The sequence below is a fragment of the Rhipicephalus microplus genome, unplaced genomic scaffold (genome assembly GCF_043290135.1).
Source record: "Rhipicephalus microplus isolate Deutch F79 unplaced genomic scaffold, USDA_Rmic scaffold_22, whole genome shotgun sequence".
NCBI classification, from domain to species: Eukaryota; Metazoa; Arthropoda; class Arachnida; order Ixodida; family Ixodidae; genus Rhipicephalus; species Rhipicephalus microplus.
In genome coordinates this window covers 9,719,695-9,744,062 of record NW_027464595.1, presented here as the reverse complement: position 1 = coordinate 9,744,062, position 24,368 = coordinate 9,719,695, and the positions used below count along the sequence as shown (strand labels likewise).

Here is a 24,368-nt window from a genome sequence, read left to right as displayed (position 1 = left end):
GAAAAGACCGTGACGCTAATGGTTGATGAAATTCATATCAAGCCATACTTCGATTATAGAGGGGCACCATAGTTGGATCTGCAGCCAATTCTCAAGAGGCAGCCACAACCGCTCATGTTTTCATGCTTCAGTCGCTCTTGTCATCAAACAAAGATGTGCTTCACATTTTTCCTGTTGCTAAAATGACCGCCGAAATTCTACATGAGTTCTGCAAGAAAGTAATTTTAGAAGTGGAATCTATGGGCCTCAGCGTCATTGCTGTAATTACCGACAACAATTCCCACAACCGGAAAATGATGTTTTTCTCAGAGAAACAGGAAGTGCGCATTGTATATCCTCATCCAGCCGACAACAATCGGCCTCTGTTTTATGTCGTAGACCCTGTGCACATACTGAAATACATCAGGAACAACTGGATGAATAAAAAAAAACGAAGGAATATGCTTTTAGTTTCCTGAAGTGAACCTGTCAGGAATATTGCCCGACGGGCTGCCCAGAATGAAACCAGCATCATTTGAAGTCGTACGGCAGCTGTATGCACTGGAGCAGACATCGCTTCTCAAGCTTGGCTACAAGCTGAATTCCAAGGCAATCAATCCAACACCTATGGAGACACAAAATGTAAAGTTGGTGTTAAATGTCATTAATCCGTTTGTATCAAACGCACTTGAGACGCGTGGCGATGCCCTTAAACCAACATGTGCCAGTTCAACAGCTCTCTTCATAAACATCATATCGACGTGGTGGAAAATCATCAACGTGAAGACCCCTTCGAAAGGTCGCCGACTGAACGACACCCTTCAAAATCCAGTGAATTTTACGGTGGATCAACAGCTGGTTTTCTTTAGTGGCATAGTAGACTGGCTAGATGCTTGGAGCAGCGTCAACATGAGCCGTGGCTGCTTGACAAGGGAAACACATTCTGCGTTGAGACTCACTTGCTACTCCCTTGTTGAGCTGTCGCGGTACTGTTTAGAAGAACTGAAGTTCAAGTATGTCTTGCTGGGAAAATTTCAAACTGACACTCTTGAAGATCGCTTCGGTCGCTACCGTCAGCTTGCTGGTGCACAATATCATGTTTCCCTGAGGCAGCTTCTGGAGTCTGAAAAGAAAATTCGTCTGCAAAAGCTGCTGATGCTTCAGCAGCCAGACATCAGCAGCAAAAGTGACACAGAAGTATCGCAACATAACTTCTCTGTTCACATCTCAAATGATGAAATTTCCAACCCAAAGCATGACATGGAGGTCGTTGCTTATATCGCTGGATATTGTGCTCATTCAGCTCCTCTGAAGAAGCTGTCATGCTCATTTTACAGCAGCGTGCTCGTCCTGGAGAACAGGAACATAGATGTGGAAGGTAACACAATGATTGACAACTTGTCAAGAGGAAGCTTAAAGTTTCCGCAGCCATGTACTGTGCACATGGTGCTGGTGACAACGCTTGTTGTCGAAAAGCTCACCAAGGGAGAAAATGCAAAGGCGTTCCTCGCGTCGAACAACCAACGTGGCATTGTAAGCTCCATTACCACATCACTGCTAGGAGATGTTGAGCTAGAGACTTGTGAAAATGGCCATACCTCTGAGACTATCGTGCGGCATGTAGTGCGTGTTGCAACAAATGTCGCTCTGAACAACTTTTGTAGACTTCGAAATGACACCATCCAAAGCACCGCACAAAAAAAAGGCAGCTGACAGAAAAATCAAAACATTGAACAAGAAATGAGGTAGGATGGTTTTAGCTTTTCGTCCTAATAAAACCACTTCTACAAATGCATTTCTGACTATTACAGATTGATCACTAAAGTGTAAAGGCAGGCGTAAACAAATGCAGACCGCCCAGGAACAAAAAAAGAACAAAAAAAAGAAACACCGGCTTTCAATAAGTGCCCACAGCAGATATAACGAGAACGAGCGCCGACGACGGCCGGGGTGCAGGTGGGCAACTAGCGTGACGTCACGCTCTCCCTGGAGGGGCCTTGTCAATATTCTAGGTGGTGTTGGTCGAACGCCATTGAAACAACGTGGGTGCCTTGATTTTCCTATTACCGACGGCTTCAATTTCTCATCTCCTGCCATGTTTGCACCCACCAGCACAATGATGCGATTTTTACTGCCTTTTCCTTCACTACAGGCTTCGCCTTTGAAGGTGAGCGTCTTTGATGGAAGCGCCTTATAAAAAAGACCCATCTCGTTGACGATGAAGACGTCTCGTGGATCAAAGCTCACCGAAATTTCCTTAAACTGCCCCTGTTGCCAGTTGGTGCAAATGTCCCTGTTGACTGCACCACTCTCACCCGAGATTGCTTTGAAGACTAGGCCATGGCGTGTTTTGAAGCGGCTGAGCCATGGCGATCTCTCGAGCTTTCTGCTCAAGAATTGCCTCGCTTATGGGCAAATTAGAAGTCCGTGCACGCTTGAACGACAGAAAAAGAACTTTTCTAGATGTTTATAAGGCGTCGTTCGCATTCGTTTAGATGTAAAGGTACCGTCCTTAACAGTGCCTTCAATCTTTTTCTGTTTTTCCAGATCCGCGACAGCGTCGATTTTGGGATGTATTTTTTTGCCACCTCCATCTTGGGCAGGCCGCTTCGATCGAGCTCTTGAAGAATTTGTAGCTTTTTATCAAGCGGGTGTGTATGGTGCGGCCACTTCCTTTCGATCAGACTGAATTAACACAGTGATCCACCGCAACTTGCCGACTTTGCTCCTACAGCCACAAGCGAGAATGGATACTGGATTGGCTTGTCTCGATCTCGAGGTGTTGCCATGGTTGTGAGACTACCTGTGGCATGAGGGAGTCTATGCTGTGTTTAGAGTTTGTGCCGTTTAACCGTAGGTGACCAATAAGCACTGTTTCGATTAACCGATGAATTTTACTGTGCAACACATAGAAATCCAGCCATATGAGCCCGTTTAGTTCCGTTAATGAGGCATTTTTGTTTAAGCGAGTTTCGTTTATTGGCAGTCCAATGTACTTTTTTTGCATGATGAGGAACTGAGTCGTTAGCTCATAGGCCCACGCTATCAGTGTTGTTTTGAGAAGCGTCCTGCTCTTAGCGTGGAGGGACCTGAAACTGTTGAACTTTAAGCGCTGCCTTTTGCATGCGTCCCTGTTGATTCATCATTGCCATGCTGTGAAGTCGCTGTCTCTAAGCACAATAAATTTGCCGAACTTTACGCGGTCGTGTCAGGCATTTCAGATGCAATTGAGCTTTTGGCCCCCGTCGCTTCAGAGAAGTCAGCAGTAGAGCCAGCCATTTTCACAGAGCTTTTCTTGTTTTCTTGTTTTTTGCTGCACCGTCAGGCACTTTCGGTATTTCTCAAACTTGTCCGCCACCTATTATGTCGCTCTGGTTTACGCGGAGCCTTGAAATGCGACACATGCTCCATACAATTCTGATACACCAACTTGCTATTCGAGACGAAACATCACTCGCCCTTTTCAAAGCGCAGCCAAAGACAAGGCCGCTGATGCATATATGTCGCGTCGAGGTATACGTGCACTGAATTACAAAGCGCGAATCAGCTAAACAAATAAAATACACAGGCAGGGTTCACAATCACAGGGCAACGTGTTACTAAATCACGAAATCCCATGCCCACAAACCTTTGAGAAAGATGTTCTTTGGCATGCAAATAGCTGCCGTCCCATTCAGTAGCGCCATCTCAACTCGCGTGACGGGGACTCGCTCGCTAAATTCCATGCCGACCGGTTGTGCCCTCGCGATCTCCGACGTCAGCGTAGCTCTGGCCTGGGCTGGCCCTACGTCAGCTCCTGACACCGACCTTCGACAACAGTGCAGCTCTGACCTACCAAACTTGCCCTACGCCATCTCCCGACGCCGACAAGAGCTCTCGCAAGTGGCGCCCTGTCCTCGGACTCCTGTGACCGTGTTTCCATCTTTCCTATCTCTCCTATCCCCTCGATTTGTCCTCACTCACTGGCCTAGCGCATCATTTTATCTCTCTATACCCTTAATCCTATTCTTTTAATCTTTCCTCACCCCCATTCCTTGTGAGCTACTGTTGAGGTGTCGCTCTCTGCAGCTGACAGTTACGGGGCTCACTTTTCTCTTCCTTTCTCTCTAAGAACCACTTGGTAGTCGCATGATGGAAACTACTCGTAGCTGAAGGTCATCGGCGTACGCAATCTGCCCCCACCCTCCCCTTGTGCGGAGCAGCGAGTGTCAGCACCTAACATATTCTTACACCATGATCATGGCCTGTATCATACAGCTAAGAACACAAGCCCTGGTGGTGCCTTAGTGTGTTGAACACAAGCCCTGGTGTGTTGAAGTCACCAAGCTGTCCAAATGGAAGGGTGCTATTACCAGCTCCAGACTCAAAGAGTTATGGGCAGTCCAACGGGCCCCCGATGCAACAGACTTGGAATTTTTGTTCTGACGTGGCAGCGGCCTGCATCCATCCATCCAGTAATGGACAGGTGGCAAGATCAGACCAATTTCTGTAGCACCAACCCATTCAGGGTGATAGTTTTGTAAAGGCCACATGTAACATACCAACAGACTGCATATACCACAGCTCACCTAAACAGCTTTGCCATTGAAACAGGCAAAGGACAATCATTTATTCTTGCAGGCAACAACTTTTTGTCAACTCCATCACAACTGACTGTGTAATATTTATGCGTCACATGCAACGGTGATGCCGCGCCATTTGAAATGACTTTTTAAAATTCTCTTATGCATTATATCTATAATAAAATATTTACTTAAACAAATGAGATTAATATAACGCTTACATGTCTGTGTAGAGGACTCCTTCAATTGACGGGGCTGAAGGCCTCCTAGAAAAATACAGACAAAATGAAAAAATTACACCAAGTCTATTCATCCAAATATATCTAGCATATTTCACTGTGCACAGGACTTTTCTCAACATTTTCCCTGTTGCGTGTTAAGTGCTCAAACAGTCATGCACTTCTGCAAGACCAGTAGGTCTATGTTTCACTCGAGAGTAAAATAAACTGAGATAAAGGGAAATTGTAGAAAGATATACAATCTTGTTATAAGAACGAAGCGGCTGTGGTCTCTATTGCCAGCTACTTGCTGTTTTAAGTGGTGTGGCGACCATGGAGATGGCCTCAATGCATTTCTTGTGCCCACCAAAATGGTACAATTAATACTGAAGGGGCATGAGATCACCTATTATTATTATTATTATTATTATTATTATTATTATTATTATTATTATTATTATTATTATTATTATAACAACTTCATTGCAGAGAAACGAGTTTTATGTAACTGTCTTTGGCATGTGTCCGGAAAGCAAAATTTGTTACTGTTGACACTTGACACACAAAATTTTCAGAGAATATTCAGCTTTGTATACTGATTTCAAACACGTAATTGCATTTTTTTTACACCAGTCCAAAAAAAAAGTTACAACAATTCTTATTTTATGAATTCGGGATGCGACTTGGTTAAAAAGTATTGCATTCGAATAGCTCACGTTCAGCAGGCATGTTCCTGATTGTTCAAACAGTGCAAATATGAAATTTACTGCTTGTCTCTGAATTTGAGCCAAAGTTATTAAGTCTTCTTTTCGCAGTCTCTTAGCTGTGAATTTTTGTTGCTGATTTCTAGAAGATTTCATAATGTTCCGTCCTAAAATACTTTATCATCATTTTTTTCCCACTTGCTGATCCTATAGCATTCAAGGAAGAAAAAAAGACAATGAATGAGTATTGGCGACAAAGTGTTCATTCCAGAATTTAAACCTTGTAAAAATCTTTATTTGAGAAAAACGCATATAACTAAAACTTGCGAAAATAAATATGCCGCCACAAAACTTATAATTAGGATCTTCAGAAAGTCCCAGGAGAGTAATCTGAACCAAGCTCATGCTCGTGCTTCTTCATTGTGGCTGCCTAGAATGCCACTGAAGAACTTTCACTTCGCGCTAGATGCACGGCGGTAGTAATCTTTTTGCCAGTCCGCTGGCTGCTTTGGCTTGTTGGCTCTTACTGCAGTTCACGCAAAATAAGTGAACTAGACTCCTTGTTTCCCAGATAGAAATGCATACAAGCTAGCATCTGCCACGGCAGTCTCAACAGCACATTCTTGTCGTTTTGTGACAGGCTCCATATAACAGAGTGCAATGCCTCATTTTTTTGCATTCTGTGTTTTTTCTCTCGCACATCTTCGCATGAGCTTCTTGTCAGACAAGCTCTCATACACAAGGTCCAGCGCATGGCTGACAGCCTCTGGCGAGTTGTACTTGCTTTTTGGCATGGGCCCATTCTTTTCCATGGCTGCATTGTGCATGCACCATGACTCGAGGCCCTGTGGACAATAGCTGTGGTTAGGCTGCTCGCTAGTGGACGTCACATGGTAATATATAGCCCACACAGCCTTGTGCATCTTGTCCACATTCCCAGAATGGGATTTGAGAGCACAGTCATAGTCTTGTTATAAGGTCACAAGTGAGATAACCCTTGCCACTCATGCGCTCGCCGGCGTCTCTTTTGTGCTTCTGCACAAAATTTCCAACTGTAGTCCCCATTTTCTTCTGCACACGGTTCGCACAATCTTGTTTCTGAACATTAATGAAGCCATACACTTTGGCTTCGTTGACAGCAAGCACTCTATTACCGGCTGTCACCATCACAAAGCAAGGTTAGACTATGAAGCGAAAGTGAGTGCTGAAATAAAATTGTTGCTGCCTCTACGTCCATTTGGCTTCTGCTACAGAGGCCACTCCAATGTGTGAGGTGTGTCCTCTTGTGTGCCAGCTTTCATAAAAAGAGTGCAATATTTTCAGGGTTGCCGAAATTAAGGTCCTTGTAGACACTCATCACTGTTGCGGCACAACTGGTCATATGAGTCGGCACAAGCTCTCGTTGCTACTGGCTGGAGCTTTGTTTTTAGGAACTGCTGGTAATCTTCATGCGTAGACCTACCAGCAGTACCAACTGCGGGGAAGTGGGTTCTAACAGAGATCGTATGAAGACCTACCAGCATGAAGTATGAAGACCTTGGTGTGAAACGGCCATAGCGGTAAAGGTGTCGTTCAGTGTCATCAACTCAATTCCTGTGCTCTGCACAGCAGGTGCCAGGCGAACGTTGATCTCAAACAGGTTGCAGTTATTGTTACAGCCAACACGTCGTGAACTCAATTTTGAACCAACTTCCCCGCAGTTTCTCACGAACTCCATTTTGAACGAACTTCCTGGCAGTTTCTGCAGCGAAGCTATAGCTTCACGGCGACACCGTACTCACTTGAGTCACATTCAATAGTCAGCTGTCCCCGGCACACTCGACAAGAAGAACATTTCTGAAATAAGCTGTTTACCAAGTCCAGGTCAACAGTTGTTTACCTCGTGCCGACGAACTTTCGATGCCGCGCTCACTCAGAGAACACTCAATTCGCGATCAGCTGCCGAGACCGAAGAAAGTTTTGCTGCTTTCTGTTGTGCACAACACTTAATGATATTCAGGTTAGGTTAGGTTAATTTGGTTTTTATTGCGCAAAAGCAGCTAAAGCTATGCTGCGCCAGACACAAGACTTTCAGGAAAGGACACAGAAAAGATGATATTTTAAAGCTTATTTACCAGGTTACATTCTTTCAGAAAGTGGCATAGATGTGTTCAGGCGACGACCTTATTCTTAAAACATATGATAAGGTTAGTATTGCTCTTCGATCACATAGAGGGGGCTCATTGCATTCTACGTATTGACTTTGCACAGGTGATGTTCTGTAAGCACCACTTGACAGACGGAGACCGAGGTTGTGTATAGAGTCAAGACGGCGGATGTTACGTCGCCTCTGAATAAAATAAACCCTTCTTTTGGACATAATTGAGTAGTGGAGGTGCTGGGTACAAAACATACGTACCACAGAGCCACAGCTGTTTGAACTTAACCGGAGCCGTCGTCTTGCTGGTCTGCCATTGACAACAGTCGTCATGGCCTAGTGCAAGGGTCAAGAATCAACCGCCTCAACTATGCACAGGTCTACGCCGACTAGCCCTTACTACACGGCGGCATTAGCTTCTTTGCAACAATCAGTATGTATGAAAGACATCAACAAAACTAAAACTCCGTGGCCACGTCATGACTCATTTGCGTCCAAGCAGAATTTCGGCCAACGCATTCAGCTCGGCCCTGCCACTCAGAGGCGGGCAGCCCCAATTCAGCAAGCTGATCGCCGACCCTTCACAACTGAGCGGTCTGCGCATTGGTTCACCGAGTGTGCTTTACTAGTCTGCTACAACTGTGGCTTTTAAGTCCACACTACCAGGTATTGCAACTACCGGCAGCTACCGAGGTACGACCAATTGCCGAGATATAACCGGTCTAACATTACACGAGCACAGGCATTCCCAGGAAGTGCATCGAATGAGACCCCAGGACCCCTACGAAACCAATCTCTGGCTTCTGACCGCAGTGTGACACCACCTCCTACCCCGCGCATCAACGGATCACCGTCTCCTCGGCACACCCACTTCTGGCCTTCTCCGGAAAACCAGTCCGAGTGGCCGTTGAAGGTGATCTTTCTGGACAGTCTTCGATTCCAACAGAAATATCCCCTTTAGCTTCCATGTTTAAAAATAAGGTTTATGTGCTTATCGATGGTGTACCAACAATAGCCTTAGTGGACACAGGTGCTATCGGGTCAGTGATGAGTCTCGTGTTCACCTGCCTCCTTGAACAAAAAGTCATGTTTCGTTAAGACCGTGCTGATACGTTTTGTGGAATGAGTGGGAATGTGTTACAACCTGTTGGTGCGTGCACTATGACTGTTACTTTGGCGTATTAGAAATTTGTTGCAGAGTCTGCTGTTTTCCCTTGTATTACGCATGAAGTCATTCTGGACTGGATTTTCTGAAGATATGTGGTGTCACTGTCGATTCCCACGCAGGACAAATTACAGTAGACTTGTATGTCCCAGTTGCATTCATGAAGATTCCGCACTGTCAGGAAAGTGTCCTTTGCTTCTTCGTAGACACAACTGTGCCGCCATTGTCAGCAAATGTGTCCCTGTTGCCTGTTCCCCTGCAAGTGAGGAAACGTTTGACGCAACCATGGAGCCCATTCATCTCAGTTGCATAAATGAAACGTAGTGTTTAACGTCCTAAAACCACCATATGATTATGAAAGACGCTGTAGTAGAGGACTACGGAAATTTCGGCTACCTGGGGTTCTTTAACATGCGCCAAAATCTAAGCACACGGGCCTTTAACAATTTCACCTCCATCGAAAATGCAGTCACCGCAGCTGGGATTCGATCTCACGACCTGTGGGTCAGCAGCCGAGTACCTCAGCCACTATACCACCGCGGCAGGGCTCTCAGTTGCACAAAGCAGACTGTTTCAATTATCTACTGCATGCTATCCAATACGCAAGTGCGTACTGGTTTATGGGTGATCAACTGCTCTGATGAACCGACAGTGCTGCCGGAGGGTCCGAAACTTCCAGAGATTGATGAACATCAGGTATTCTCCTTTGGCATCCTTTCAGAGAGCAGTTGATTTCCCAGATTAGACCCATTGCCATAATCTGCACGCCAGGGACACCATTATGGCTATGATCGATAAGCCACTGAGCACCAACGAGCGTAATGAACTGGGGAGTATTCTGCGCAAACACGCCGGTCTCTTCGATTTCGCACAGCTACACACTCCACCGTCATTCCCTGCTTCTCGTATGAAGCACCGCATCGACAAGACATCGCTGACAGAAACTATAACGTGTATTGCCTTCGGAACATGCAGTGATCAATGAATAGGTTTGTGAGACGCTCAAGAAAGATGTAATTCAAGAATCATGTTGTTCGTGGGTCGCTCCAGTAAGTCTAGTGAGGAAGAAGGATGGGAAATGGCGATATTACGTTGACTACCGTCATTTTGACGCCATCACCAAAAAAAAAAAAAAAAGACATATACTTAGTCCCGCGAATTGACACTATTGACTGTCTTTCATCGAGCTCTTACTTTTTGATACCGGCAGATTACAATGCACTAAGAAAACAAGTAGAAAACGGCATTTGCCACACCAGATGGACTTTTTGAATTTAATGCGATGCCATTCGGGTTATGCAACATGCCTGCAACTTTTGAGCGCTTCATGGACAACATTCTACGTGGATTGAAGTGGCAAGTGGGTATGTGTTACTAAGACCATTTAATTTTCAAGTGCACCTTTTGTGAGGATAACACATGCTTCGGTCTCGTGTTTGACTGCCTAAGCAAAGCAGGCTTGGTGCTCAACTCAAAGAAATATCGTTTTGAGAGCGCCAAAGACTCGTCCTTGGATGATTTGTGGACAAAAAAGGCATACGACTGGATCCCGTGAAGACTGCCGCAGTGGAGGCGTTCAAGGAACCTCACTTGATGTAAGAACTGCACAGCTTTTTGGAGCTTTGTTCACACTTCCTTCGATTCATTCCCAGTTTTACAATATTGCGTACCTGCTCTTGTGCCTGCTTCAGAAAGGGCCGCAGTTTGACTGGATCCCTGAATGTGAGTCTGCTTTATCCGAGTTGAAGTTTCTTTTGACGTCTCATCCAAATCTTCCACACCTCAATCCTCTGGCTACCAAGGAACTTCACACAGACGCTAGCAGTATTGATGTAGGTGCTGTCCTGATTGAACACTTGGACAACAAAGAACAGGTCGTAGCGTATGCAAGTCCCTCGCTAAGCAAGTCCGAGCGTAACTACACCATCACAGGGCAAATGCCTCGCAGTGCAGCACTTCCAGTCCTACCTCTACGGATGCTTCTTTACCATTGTGACAGACCATCATTCTCTCTGCTGGTTGGTCAATCTGCGTGACCCATCTAGTCGGCTTGTGCGTTGGGCACTTCGTCTACAAGAATACGACTTCATGGTTTCCCATAAAAGCGGTCGATGTCACGCTGACGCAGATTGTCTTCCGCGACCACCATTTCCAACAACGGAATGTGAAACGGACAACTTCGACAACTACATCGTATCACTGAACCAACTGTTTCCCGATACCAAGACCTTTAGGAATAAGATAAGTTTTGCAATAATTTTGCTGTCTGCTTTGCTGAAATATATACAGCTTTAATTATTATGAGACTCAAGCACTTGTGGAAAGTAGTTGGTAAAAACCAGTTATTGTTCACTTTGCATAAATTCCTTCGTTTTTTTTTTTATATTATTGCGATAGCAATTATATGGACACTTTGGGCTGGATTTTTCCGCCGGCGTTGGCGTTGCCGTCACTCACCATATATGTACAAGTATCTATATATATGAAGATGCAAGAAAGAAAAAAATCCAAAAAAAGACAAGGCGCGCGGAATCGAACTTGGGTCCTCTGCATCACGAGTGCGAGGCGCTAATCACTGAGCCACAGAGGAGCACGTCCTTCAACATTCAAACAACACTATCTATATCTACCACTTACCACTACTGATGGGCATCCCGTGGGAAATTATCGTGTCTTCAGCATTGCTAGCAAGATGGCGCAATGAGCGCACATCGCCACATCGCGCGGTGGCGCACGATCTCATCTTTTTTGCGTACTTCGCCACGCTTAGAGAAGGGGAGCAATGATGCCCCCTCGTGCGCCCTTATTTCGCAGTGGGGAGAATCGTATGCCTTGGCTGGCCTTGGGCTTTACCTAAAAGGATTTTGTTGTAATTACCGGGTGCACCAAGGTCACTACAATCATTCCGAATCTCAGTTTTCGAAAAGCGCACACTCTGCAGACACAGCGAAGTAACAACTCAGATGCCTGTTTGCGTGCATCTGTACCTGTGAGTAGGTTTTTTGCGTAATTTGCGCGGGAGAAAAGTGGGGCACAATTTGATCTGCATTCTATTCTGTGCGTGACCTTTCAAATTGTTGCTATCACGTTCATTGCTTTGCCTTTGCGGCAAAGCTGCGACGATCTTCTTGGAAAGCACCACCTTTTTAGTGCGACAATTTTTCACAGGAACATGACGTTCTTGCGATGACTGGTTAGCGAACGGCCACCAACGCGCTGTTTGGTTCTCCGCAAAAAATATTCTCGTAATATAATATTATAAGATGAACACTGAACAACTGAAATGTCACTCCCGATTCACATTGTTTGCGTATGTGCATTTCTAGATGCATTGACGATGTGGGCGAGCCAAACCCGATTTAGCAGCAGAATGTGTGCTACTTATACAGCAAGAGGAATGTGCAGAAGCTTCAGACTCGCCTTATCCATACCTCTCACTGTAAATATATTAGAAAATGTTTTTCACTACCACCACCGTCTGTGTAGCCTTTTCTAGTACCCGGATGAGTTAGCATCATGCCTAGTGTATCCGCATTATTATAGGGCATGAAATATAGCGATATACAAGTGTCTCCTCGCCAGATAAGTCACACTTGTCTAGTACTAAGAAATTCGGCAGCTACGAGAAATGCCCCTATAATAGGAGAAACTGCCATCACTCACGTTCTCGCAAGCGCATCTTTGTGTCCATGCCTGGCAAGAGAGTAAACGTTGGAGACAGTCCAGCAGACACTGCAAGAAAGACCACTTGTTAGAAATAGTGCTTTTCTGAAGAGCCCACGAGGACTTTCGTACAAGTAATTAACACAGTGAGTTACGAAAATACACTTCATGTAACCAAATGTGCTATTAGTAAATGGTGCAGTATTTCCATCTGCGTACACAAATCAAATAAAGCTCTATTTAGGTGTAGAAAAAGGCAATACTCAATGCAGTAGGTAAATAATTAGGGTCAGCGAGTATGTAGCAAAAGGTAAAGTACCAACGCAAGCAGAGTAACGATGCAAGCACGACTGATTAAGGGGGGTGGGGGGTGCTTTCCCTTTTCCGAGTGTAACTATCCACTTCTTTCCCATCGGGTACTTGGAATAGTAGTGAAAGTTAACGTCCTTTTTACGGGTGCGTGATCATATAGAGGCACAGAGCAGTACTTCACCATTGCGCAGCACTTGCCGCGGAGACAAGCGGCCGCAGTTTTAAGAATCAAAATGCTATGCTTTTAAAATGAGCGTTAAAAGCAGACACCCAAGGTTATTATGAAAGCATCAATAGCCACCACACACAATATAACCAAGACACCCATGGTTATTATGAAAGCGTCAATAACCACCACACACAATTTAACCAATTGAACTACTACTTTGTTGAGTTTTACCACGACTGTGGTTCCTACACTGCGCCGCGCCTCAAAAGTGCACAAAACCTCGAAGTGACATCATACAAGCCCGATTCGCAGCTCCGCCATAGATCGCACACCAGGCCAATAGTCCTCGCAGTCCTCCTGCACCAAGCTCATAACGTCACTAGCAGAGGCATTTTCCCCAATTTTGCTTATGACAACCCCTTCAAAAGCAGCAAGCCCAATATGTTCTTGCTACCTTGTTTCGGGTGTCACTTGATTGTTATCTACAATGCAAAAAGTTTGGTTTTGCCATGGTCCTTTTTCCAGACACCGCATCGTATCATGCCTGTGACGATGACATTTCTAAAAATGTTTGAACTTTGGATCGGCAGCTGACAGCTGTGTGGCCCATTCTGTTGCACACGGTGCATTTTGCAATAACAGGTTGCATATCACCGAGAAAGCTTTGCTTCTCAGTACCGGGCACTTTCGCATGCTTATGAAAATAGAAGAAGTTTTAAAGACGATAGCCTTTCTTGGGGGCTTTCGACCCAAAAATTTTGGTCTGTCTGTGTCTGTACATTTGTCTGTTTGTCCACTCTTAACGGCACCGGTACTTGAAACAGCCGACTCCATCCACAGCGCCCACCAATGCTGCTCAAGGTTTAGCGTTTATACTTGTGCAATTGTCAATTAATAAGCAACTATTGCGCAAGTTTGGGGCACCATAACACGTATATATTCTGCATGTACATCCTTTACTGGCATGTACATCTTTTACTAGAAAAGGCATACATAAGCAATTTTTAGAACCGTAGCACTTATCACGCAGCGCTGACCATGCAACGCTTGCACGGAACGGGGAGTTTCTAACGCTTTGCTAAGACGGGATGGTGGTGGCACCAACCCGTTGCCTTGCGTTCTAAACCTTATCACCTCTGCGACGGGCGCAAACACCCGTCTCGGAGTCACGCGCTTTTTTTTTAAGAACGCTGCCAGGTGACGCTCATGTCTCACATGTGACTTGACTTGATGCACTCGATCGCCTCCGCTGCCCGCTCCAGGCACTCTAACGCAGTGCCTCCAGAATACCATCCACCGATTTTTTTACGGAGAACATAAAATAAATTGTTCACTCTCTCCACACGCAAGACTATAGTCATTCGACCACATTTGCAGATTACATGCATATACGGGGCCAAGTTTTTCTGGTGCTGAACGTCTATAAATTCATCAGCTGCTTAGGTAGAGGTACCCAAGGTGGAGCATTTCCCTTTGCGGAAGCAAGTGACCAACTTCTTATACAATTGGACAAAAAATGCTCCTTGACGATCAACTAAACTAGACTATCGAAAGTACGGGGTCTCCGAGAGATCAATCCACCTATCAAAATGTCCTTTAATTCTAGCTACAAACTGTGTAGCTCTCTCTCCGTTCTATGGTTTTGACGCTCGGAAACGCTCACGATACTCTTCTGCCATGAGACGAAAATGCCGCAGAGGAGCTATCTTTACATGAGTATAATCTAGGCAGTAGTCAGAAGACAGTCTTCCATACACTTTCAGAGCTTCTCCTGTGAGGCACATGCTCAAGGCGATTGCCCATTGTAATTTGTCCCAGCCTCGGCTTGTCCTCACGCATTCGAACCTCTTGAGGTACGCGTCAAAGTCGTCTCGGGCAATCTCAAACTGCAGGAGAAATTTTCGAAGATTTATGGAAGGGTAGCGCACTGCTTGTACTTCAGGTCATTCTCCCGGTGGCGTTCGGTACGCTGGTGCTGCATCTAGCTCGGCAAGCCTTATGCGTAGCAGAAGGCTGCGTTCCTCTGCTTTGGCTAGAGCTTGCTCCGAGGCCACACGTTTGCCGGTATTTTTTCTCGCTCAACAGCCATCAGGTCGTGTTCTTTCGCCGCTTCATGCTGAGCCGCTCTATCATCTCGCTGACGATTTTCCTGCAGTCTCCTCCACCCTCTCAACTCTGCCTCTGACAAGCTCACTCGCTCCCCAGTTCCCTTAATTTCTGTATTTCCATAGCATCTACAATGTAAAACTTGCGTTGGGTCTAGTTGGTACATAGCACAAAAAAGAAGTTAACTTCTTTGGCGCAAACAATACGGAAAAAAGGAAAAAAGAAGGCGAGGAAAGAAACAGATTGACGCCAATTTTTTTTTTTTTTTTTTTTTGACGCCAAACCAACAACTACTTTATTCTTCACACAGCAACGCATATATATGCCGAAACCACATACATTGCATGCGCACGCACAGCTTCGTATCGTATACGTAAAAACGAAAAATTCCTAAACCTTAACACATCACACCACACACCTGAATGTACACGCGTGTTGTCATATTACACTTGTAGAACACGATATCTTAACCAAGATGTGTACGCAAAAATTCATATTCGATGGCATGCAAAGAAACGGAAGTATCACTGATACAGTCAGCTCCGCTTTTCTTAATATGATAAGCCTCCAAAGCAAGTCTTGCAACTTCATTCCTGCTCCTGCCCAGAATCATCGTATCATGAAACCGTGGCGAACATCCAATGCAGGATTGCAAGTGAGCAACAAGATGTGCCCCTTTGTCTACCTTGTTAACTATTTTTTGCGCATGTTCCCTAAGACGCTCGTTTATGCAACGTCCCGTTTGCCCGATGTAGATCCTGCCACATACTAGAGGTATGCCATATACCACACAGGTGATGCAAGAAATAAAGCAGACACCGTGTTTTATTTTGCACCCAGTTTTGCTACTACCGCAGGTGCGGGAGCACAACTTCAAGAGTTTGTTGGGCGCAGAGAATACCAAGGAGACCCCATGCCTGTTAGCAACTCTCTTGAGTTGATGTGTGACCTTATGTAAATAAGGTATCACAACAGGCCTGAACGTATCACGTTCACATGTCGCCTTCTTTCTTGTTTTCCTTTTCTGAAGCAGGGCTTCAGCTACGGCTGTAAGGAGCGTCATAGGGTAACCTGCAGCCAAAATACGGCGTACCTGATTTTCAAAACTCTCCTGCATTTTATGAGCGCACGACTTTCTGAGAGCTGAATCTATGCAGGTTGAGACTATTCCTCTTTTAACCACTTTCGAGTGGGCCGACTTAAAATGTAACAGCTCCTTCTGTACACGGGGACTGTAAGCCCAACACACATGCCGGTAACATACCTCTAGACTAAGGTCAAGAGCTTGTAAGACAATTGGCGTCAATCTGTTTCTTTCCTCGCCTTCTTTTTTCCTTTTTTCCGTATTGTTTGCGCCAAAGAAGTTAACTTCTTTTTTGTGCATCTACAATGTGTCTGTGCCACAGAGAACAAGTTCGTCCTGTCCCCTGGATGCCAAAATGTCACGGTGTATTAGCTTCACCGTACGAGGTTCAAGAAATAAGGACAAAGCGGGCGTTTTAAGTAGCACCCACACATCCAAACATTTAATCTATAGAAGATCAACTCTGCTGAGAGTCAAACGGTGAGTCGTGAACGGTTGTCGTCGGGACCCCTCGTGACGACTCACGTACAGGTGAACTCTGGGGCGGCCCGTGGACTTCTTGATAATTCAGAGCCACAAACTCTGAGGCACTAGGCGTCGGCAGGAACAGGGATTTGTTCTTCGCATCGCTGCCTCTTCCACCGAACGCTACGGTAATTGCTCGAATCTAACGCGCACCTTTTTTCCGGTTAAGCGAGTTCTTAAGTCGCATGCACGTTAGAATCGAGTACAAACAAAAAAATTGCGGTCAATCTATTGCCATCGGCAAATCCAAAATGGCCGCCCCCTACGTGCGTCGGCATGGCGCGTCGGCCATTTCTGCCTACGTGTTTCCCATGTGCGGCACTTCGTACGTGTGCTGAGGAGCTCGTCATCTAGTACTGCATTAGCATCGACGGCGTGGAAGGGCCAACTCTAAAAACTCGAGCGCACCACGATGCCGCTTTTAAAAGAAAAGTCATCGCGTGTGCAGAAACGGACGAAAATAGGGCCGCATCGCGGTTGCCCGGAGTTCCCGAAACGTGCATGCGGGACCGGCGGAAACAAAAGCAGAAGATTGTCGACAGCAAAGCTTCACGCAAAGGCTTCAGTGGACCACAGCAGGGTCGGTTTCGGCAAATAAAGAGCTGCTCGGCGAGTATGTGCTTGAGCAGCGAGCGGCACAGCGGCCCGTGACGACAGAACTGCTCCAAGTGCGGGCTATGCAATTAGTCTTGGAAAAAGGTCTAATGCGGAGCCAGTTTAAAGCGAGCAGGTGCTGGCTAACAAACTTTATGAAGAGGAAAGGCTTTTCCCTCCGAAGGGGAACATGCATATGCGAAAAGTTTTGTGGTGGAGTACGATGAAAAGCTTCACAGTTTTCAGAGGTTCGTTCTAAACTTGCGGCGCAACAACGGCTACCTGCTTGGGCAAATCGGGAATGCCGATCAGACGCCTCTTTACTTCGACATGCCCGGCACCACAACTGTCAAGAAGAATGGGGCGAAGCAAGTTCGCGTGCTGACATCGGTCCACGGTAAAACTGCAGGGACGGCAATGCTCTGTTACACGTCAGATGAGCACAAGCTTCGCCCGTACCTCATATTTAAATCGAAGACGCTCCCGAAAGGAGTCGTTTTTTTGAGTGGTGTGATCGTGCGGGTCAGCGAGAAAAATGGGTGCGCGTTGAAATCGATGTCCTCTGTTTTTTTGTTGTTTTTTTTTCGTGGTGGAAATCGGGTGCGCGTTACAATCGAGGGCGCGGTAGAATCGAGTAAATACGGTACTTGCACCATGCGCTGCCCTTCCACTCCTGCCTTTTTATTCTCGGTGCTCCTGCCACGAGAGTTTTCCGCGTCTTTCATGTTTTTCTTTTCTTTTTGTAGTCTGTGTCACAGTGACTCAACAGCATTGTCGTCTATGTCGCTATCACTTCGCCGAAGTCTTTACACTCAAAACATGATACATCTACTGTGTCACAGTCTTTGCAAATCAGCAGATTGAATGCATCATCGACGATGTTTTTTAATATGTGCGCGACCTTCTCAAACTCCCCCATGACATCGTACGCTTTGCGGCAAAGGGCGAGCACATCCTGTATGTAAGACAGCTACGACTCCAATGACGTTTGAGTGCGAGATTCAAGCTCCTTTTTGGTCACTGCCTTCATGCCAGTAGATTTGCCAAACAGTGCATGCATCTTTTTTTTTTGCACGCTTTCCAGCTGCCAATTAACGCTTTGTGATTCTCAAACCACACTTTGGCTGTTCTCTTCAGATAGAATGATATGTTCACCAACATGAGTGTTTCGTCCCAACGATAATTCTTGCTTGTTTTGTTTGCTCATACACCGGCAACCATTCTTGAATGTCACAATTGTAGGTCCTGCAGAACACGCCAGGGTTTTTGAGCTGGGGCAGAGCAACTATCGTCGTTGCCATTGCAGCTGTGGAAGCGGGACTCTGTTGTGCCATCATTGAATAAACTAAGCTTCGGCCGCTGTGTAGCTTCGTTATACTGTCTTCGTACCCAGCACCTCCACCAGAATGTCCTGGGTTGCGAGTAAACAAAAGAAATGTATTTACATATTGTACACAGAGTACACAGAGTCCTTCAGCCAAGATGGCAGACTGGCAACAACAACATGAGTCCTTTCCATCAAAGTCGTCAAAGTCGTCCTTAGCCCTAACTCCGCCAACAGCGAGACTGCAGGCAGGACCGACGAGCTAGCGCACTTGTGGCGATGTGCTTCTTCGCAAGCAACGAAGCGGTAAGGGACGGCACGATCAGATTACTACGAGTGGGCGCGTGGTCTACGAGCGCGGCGTGTCATCGGAGTTGGCTTTAGCCCTAGCTCTGCTGACAGCGAAACTGCGGGCAGGAACGACGCGCTAGCGCACTCTTGGCGACCGTGCTTCTTCGCAAGGAATGAAGCACATCACTCACTACCTCCTCTGAACCACGTTTGGGCATTTTACGCATCGACAACAGACCACACAGTGAAGCTCGTCACCCCCCCCCCCCCCTTCAAAGCCAAGGATTGCTCGGAACAGCGGCTAGCAGTTTCGCGCATCGTCACTCGAAAATGCGATGCCAAGCGCAGTGTGCGCCGTGTTTTTGTCATCGTAGTTACACATTTTGGGCATCGTCACCGAACGCCGCCGGCAAGTGCATTACACGCCGGCTGCACTGTCCTCGCGGCCACGCACTCCACCGTCATATGGAGTGCTGTCAATAAGCTTTTGTGATGCGATTTAGACGTGCTTGGAGCGGTGCTTGATATCGCCACGAAGTGTATGAATGTTCGAAGGCAATGAAAGCCCCATAGATTAGAGTTTCCACGACCGGCTGTATGATGATGCGCTTTACTGCTAGAGTGGCAAAAGAGCATGTGTCAATCAGGGGCACAAATTTTTATATGCCCGTTTCGCTTCATTAATTATACTGCTAAAAATTCCTGTGCCACAAGTCTTCTGCCTATAACTTTGTTATTTGGAAAGAAGGCATCGGGCGTCATGGTGTGATCCAGTTTTCTGATGCAACAAACCTTTTTCCAAATAAAGCAATGCTCAGTGATTATTTGTAATCAAGTACTCAATTACACTAATTACAACTTCAGCACAAAAAATATGTGTAATCATTTCAGTATATGGTCTTATTCAATTACGACCTTTCTGTTATGCCTATCACACCACTCCTTCATACAGAGAACTTGGTTTGAAATCCATGCTTGTTCTTTGTAAATCATGAAAAGGAGGTTATGGGAAAAAAAAAACAACCAAGGAACACTGGTCAGAGACCAGATGCCCGAGAAGTCAAATATCACAAGACAAACCTGAGATCACAATTTTTAGGTGTCAGACGTAAAGAAAAGTTGAGACTTTAAACGCAGTTTTCTCAATACTGCTTTTTTTTTTTTTTTAACAATATGCTCATCTCCTCCATGAAGTTCAATGAAGAAATAATTTGTCTCTCATAAAGTGTTTGTGGTATCGCCTCAAAATTTTTATGGAAGGATTGTGAGGTCATTTTTAGTGCCTGGGCCAATTTTCATCAATATCCAACGAGAAACAAGAAAGTTCATCGAAAAAAAGCCTGTCGACGCTTTTTCTCACAAGTGTGTTTTGGACATTATGCATTGCTCGTGAAAAGTGTAGCACGGGAATGCCTGGACAAATTTTGATGCAGTTTTTTTTTTTTTTTTCGGAATCCCAAAACATTTCTTGAGGGTTTGACAATCTTATAATTCTTGTTTATGGCTGCCTGGACAAATTTTGATGCAGTTTTTTTTTTCGGAATCCCAAAACATTTTTTGAGGGTTTGACAATCTTATAATTCTTGTTTATGGCTCAGTTTTTTGTTGTTTTTTTCTAGAAGATGGCTTGTACGTGACACTGTTTCTGACAATGTGTGTAGGCAGCCGTGATCTCTATAAAAAAAAAGAGAAGTGATAAAAATATTCTGCGGTTCTCATACCCAATAGTCTTCATCTGAGTAAAGATCAGCACCATTTGCAGCTTTCTGTTATGTTTTGTTACAGCGCTAGGCTTTCCACGAACATACCACATAAGCCAAACCACGTAGCATGATGCAACTTGGGAACTACTCAAAGTATCATGATGAAACTGCATATTTCTTTATTCAAGACACTTATGAGAATGCATGCGAAATTTCATTGCTCTAGGTCAACAAACGAAAAAAGTTTTTTTCATCGCCACCTACCCCTTAATAAACAGTGCTGTGTTGTCAGCACCATGGTGGGATGTGGGCCTGCAATGTTGCAAGACGGTGACGACGAAGCACTAAAGACATCTAAAAACCGAGAAAATCTGGCTTGACGACATAAAGCATGTCAAACTAATAATCACACGAATATAGTGAACATAAAAGAGAAGGAAAAAAACATGGCTTCATCAGAGAAATAGTATGAAGACCGATTTCTGTTCACTGGTTATTCTACAACAATTAATATTTTTTTGGTCCAAGTAGGCATAGATGAGCCAGCTCAAAAAGTGGCATCTGAATTTGAAACAAGAAAGTACAGTCAACTTCTCTTAAATGAAACTCGAAGGGGATCCATACAACTGTTCCATTTATAAGCATACAACTGTTCCATTTATCAGAAGTTTCATTTAAGCAAAGTACACTTATTTAGTAAACCCTTTTTTAGTAAACCAAGACCTTTATTCCAATTGCACAAACCTCACCTTACTCATGAGGATGAGTAGGAGAAAAAAAAAGGGAGTGAAGAGTGCTTTGTTTGGCAAGATTGAGTTGTTTTTTCACAAGGTATGCACCTATGTCTCACAAACTAGCTAGAATTCTGGACAAGTCTCATTCTCAAAGTAGCGCTGCAAAAGTTCAGCAGCCTCTCTAGCTGATCGGTCTGGTGGCACCACTGAACTGGCAGTACTGTCATCACATTCAACACTGGAAGATTGATCCTCATCTTGCACTTCGGCAATCATTTACTTGACAGTCTCTTCAACATTTTCATCCATTGATTCGTAGTCCTGCAGAGTGAAAGGGGCAGAGGGTACGACCTGACTGAATACTGTCTTAATGTCGGCATTAGCAGGGCTTTCTTCTTCATCAGCTACTGCTTTCTTGCACTTGAAAGCCAGCATGGTGAAAGCATCTATGTCATTGTTGTTGCCTTCACTTGCTCCCAGGCACAAGCCAAAATGTGGATGGCTGCCAATAAATCTAACCTGTAGCATTTCTCGCTGCCTGCTCTCAGCAGCATATGATGGGGTAATTTTCTGTGGCAATGAACTTTAATGTTCTGAATAATCCCTTGATCTGTTGGCTGGATCAATGCCATTGAATTGGCTGGCAAGAACTCCAGAGTGATGGCTTGGAGTACTTGAACCTGACCGTGGGCTGAGCAATTGTCCACGATGAAGACAACCTTTTTGCCTTGCCTCGTAAATCTAGCGTCTTCCTCCCGAAGCCAGTTTTCCAATATGGCCATGGTCATCCACGCTTTTCCGTTCCCATGTTACATAACGGGAAGGTGTCGAACCAACATCACCTAGACTATTCACAAGGCCCATTCATACCCCTCTCTCCAGACGGCATACGTCACGCTAGTTGTCCGATGTTATGACCGGCACAGCAAGGAGGTGGCTTGCAAGGGACGCTCATCGGCGTAACGGTCAAACGCTGTCCGCGTCCGGCAGGAACGCGGGAGGCGTCTGTGTGCGCCGCAGGAAATGCACATCAGCGTCGCTGGGACACACAGTCGGTGTCTAGCGCGTGCACGGACGGCTATAAAAGGAGCGTGTCGGGAGTGCGCTGTGCTCTCTCTCTGGACTTCGCTGGCCCGCTCGTCTCGAGTGCGCTCAGGGCCCTTGTGATGAAAAGGCGCGTCTGAACGCTCTCGTTGCAATGTACTTCTCTTGCAAATATGTAAATTAAACGCATCTTCTACTTGTTCGTGAGACGCGTCGCAAAAGTTGTCCTTCGCCGGATCCTGGGTGGCAGCCTCAACGTCTCCCCGGACATATCACCGACTGTCCAGTGGCCGAGGACGTGTCGCTCAGGTTGTGGTGTTGGTCACCCCGCGCACTTTTTTACCCCGAACGGCGGACAAGCCACGACAGGTTTGCCTTTCATCGCTACCTGCTTCGCTGGTTAGACTGCGTTAGGCTTGGTGCTGCATCGCACTGCTCCGAGTCTTCGTCCGTTCCCACGTGTCCTATTTTATTGGTGTTGTATTTGTGAGTATGTGATTACACATCGATCAGTGCGTAATGGGACGTTGTTGTGTTCCCGGGTGCCGCGGCAATTATGACAGTGCTCCCAAAGTGCGTGTTTTCGCATTCCCCAAGGATGAAGCTCGGAAGAAGTCTTGGATAAAAGCCATTCCGCGAAAGGATTTCACACCAAGCATACACTCCAAGGTGAGAAACCGCTGAAGTTTGTTGTCTTACCGGCTTTATCGCATTACTGGCGTTCTGGCTCTGTTACTGTTGAACCGAGCGACTATCGTGAGTGGTGATGATAGTTTTGTCGCGCTTCAGGTAGGGCAGTGCGGTAAAATAGAAAAGAAATACTCAGGCTCGTGTCAAAGTTCCCATTAGCCCGTTTCGTATGAAAGTAATGAAGTCACTGTTATGCTTGGCGCAGGTCTGTGAACTCCACTTCCTCGAGGCTGACTTCATCACAAAGCTGTCACATTTCAACGCAGCGTTGGGACAAACATTGACAGTCGACAGCGAGAGGGTGCGCCTAGTGTGAGATGCTATACCCTCGGTGTTTCCGAACTGTCCGTCCTACCTGAGCACGAATCGCAATCGCCGAGAATCTCCCGTCTCGAAACGAGCTCGAATGGAAGACGAGGTCTTGAGCAAAGCGATTAAGAACTCTATATGCGCAAAAAAAAGCGAAGAGGAGAGAAATGCTGTGTCCTCTTTCGAACACTTAAGAGGCAAGCTTTCTGCTGTATGCAGTAATGATTTCTGGACCATCAAGGCAAACGATCGTTGGTGATGTTTCTCCGCATCGAAGATAATCCTTCACCACACGTGAGGTTTTCCGTCACTGTGCTTGCTGATCTCTCACTTGCAGTCTCAGCAGGTATGATAGAGCTGGTTTCATTACCTTGCGGAGGCGCAGTTCCAGACGCAGTGCGCGACATCATGACGTTACCGCACTGCTCCAGCAGCTGGAAAACCACATGACTGAGACGCCTGAAGTTGCAAGTTCGTCGAAAACAGCGTCAGTGTTGCAGCATATCGGCTCCTTATTGAATGAACTGTCCAAAGACAGTGACACGACCGAAGAACACAGTGCTTCGTTTCGTTTGCTAAGTGAGGAAATAGCTCTCGCACTCGCTGCCCCCATTCGTCGCTACAGTGCTGAAACATTAGTGTTTTCCAGCATTCTGCACTCCATATCTCCGCACGCCTATAACTTTGCCAGATCAGCGTCGAAATTGACTTTACCCCATCCTTCAACCCTGCGCCGCGTTTGTTCCAAGTATGGAGGCGATCCACTGAAGGAGCAAAACGAAGCGAACTTCCTCTCCTACATTCGAGAAAGAGTGAAGTGCATGCAGCCGAACGAAAAGACCGTGACGCTAATGGTTGATGAAATTCATATCAAGCCATACTTCGATTATAGAGGGGGCAGCATAGTTGGATCTGCAGCCAATTCTCAAGAGGCAGCCACAACCGCTCATGTTTTCATGCTTCAGTCGCTCTTGTCATCAAACAAAGATGTGCTTCACATTTTTCCTGTTGCTAAAATGACCGCCGAAATTCTACATGAGTTCTGCAAGAAAGTA

At 45.8% G+C, this 24,368-nt stretch overlaps 1 protein-coding gene and 1 long non-coding RNA gene across 2 annotated transcripts in view; one reads left to right on the top strand and one right to left on the bottom strand.

The window, feature by feature from the left end:
- The window catches only part of LOC142786345 (uncharacterized), a 97,493-nt gene that overhangs the window by 38,204 nt on the left and 34,921 nt on the right, over window positions 1-24,368 (bottom strand). The window contains exons 5-6 of the mRNA XM_075883974.1: window positions 12,429-12,497; window positions 4,763-4,807 (exon numbers count right to left, since the gene is read on the bottom strand). Of these exons, the coding sequence (XP_075740089.1) occupies window positions 4,763-4,807; window positions 12,429-12,497 (114 nt within the window). The remainder of the gene's footprint in view (window positions 1-4,762; window positions 4,808-12,428; window positions 12,498-24,368) is intronic.
- Window positions 1,987-3,185, top strand: LOC142786303 (uncharacterized). Its single transcript, XR_012888996.1, has 2 exons — window positions 1,987-2,146; window positions 2,527-3,185. It is a non-coding gene; the product is annotated as an uncharacterized LOC142786303 (long non-coding RNA).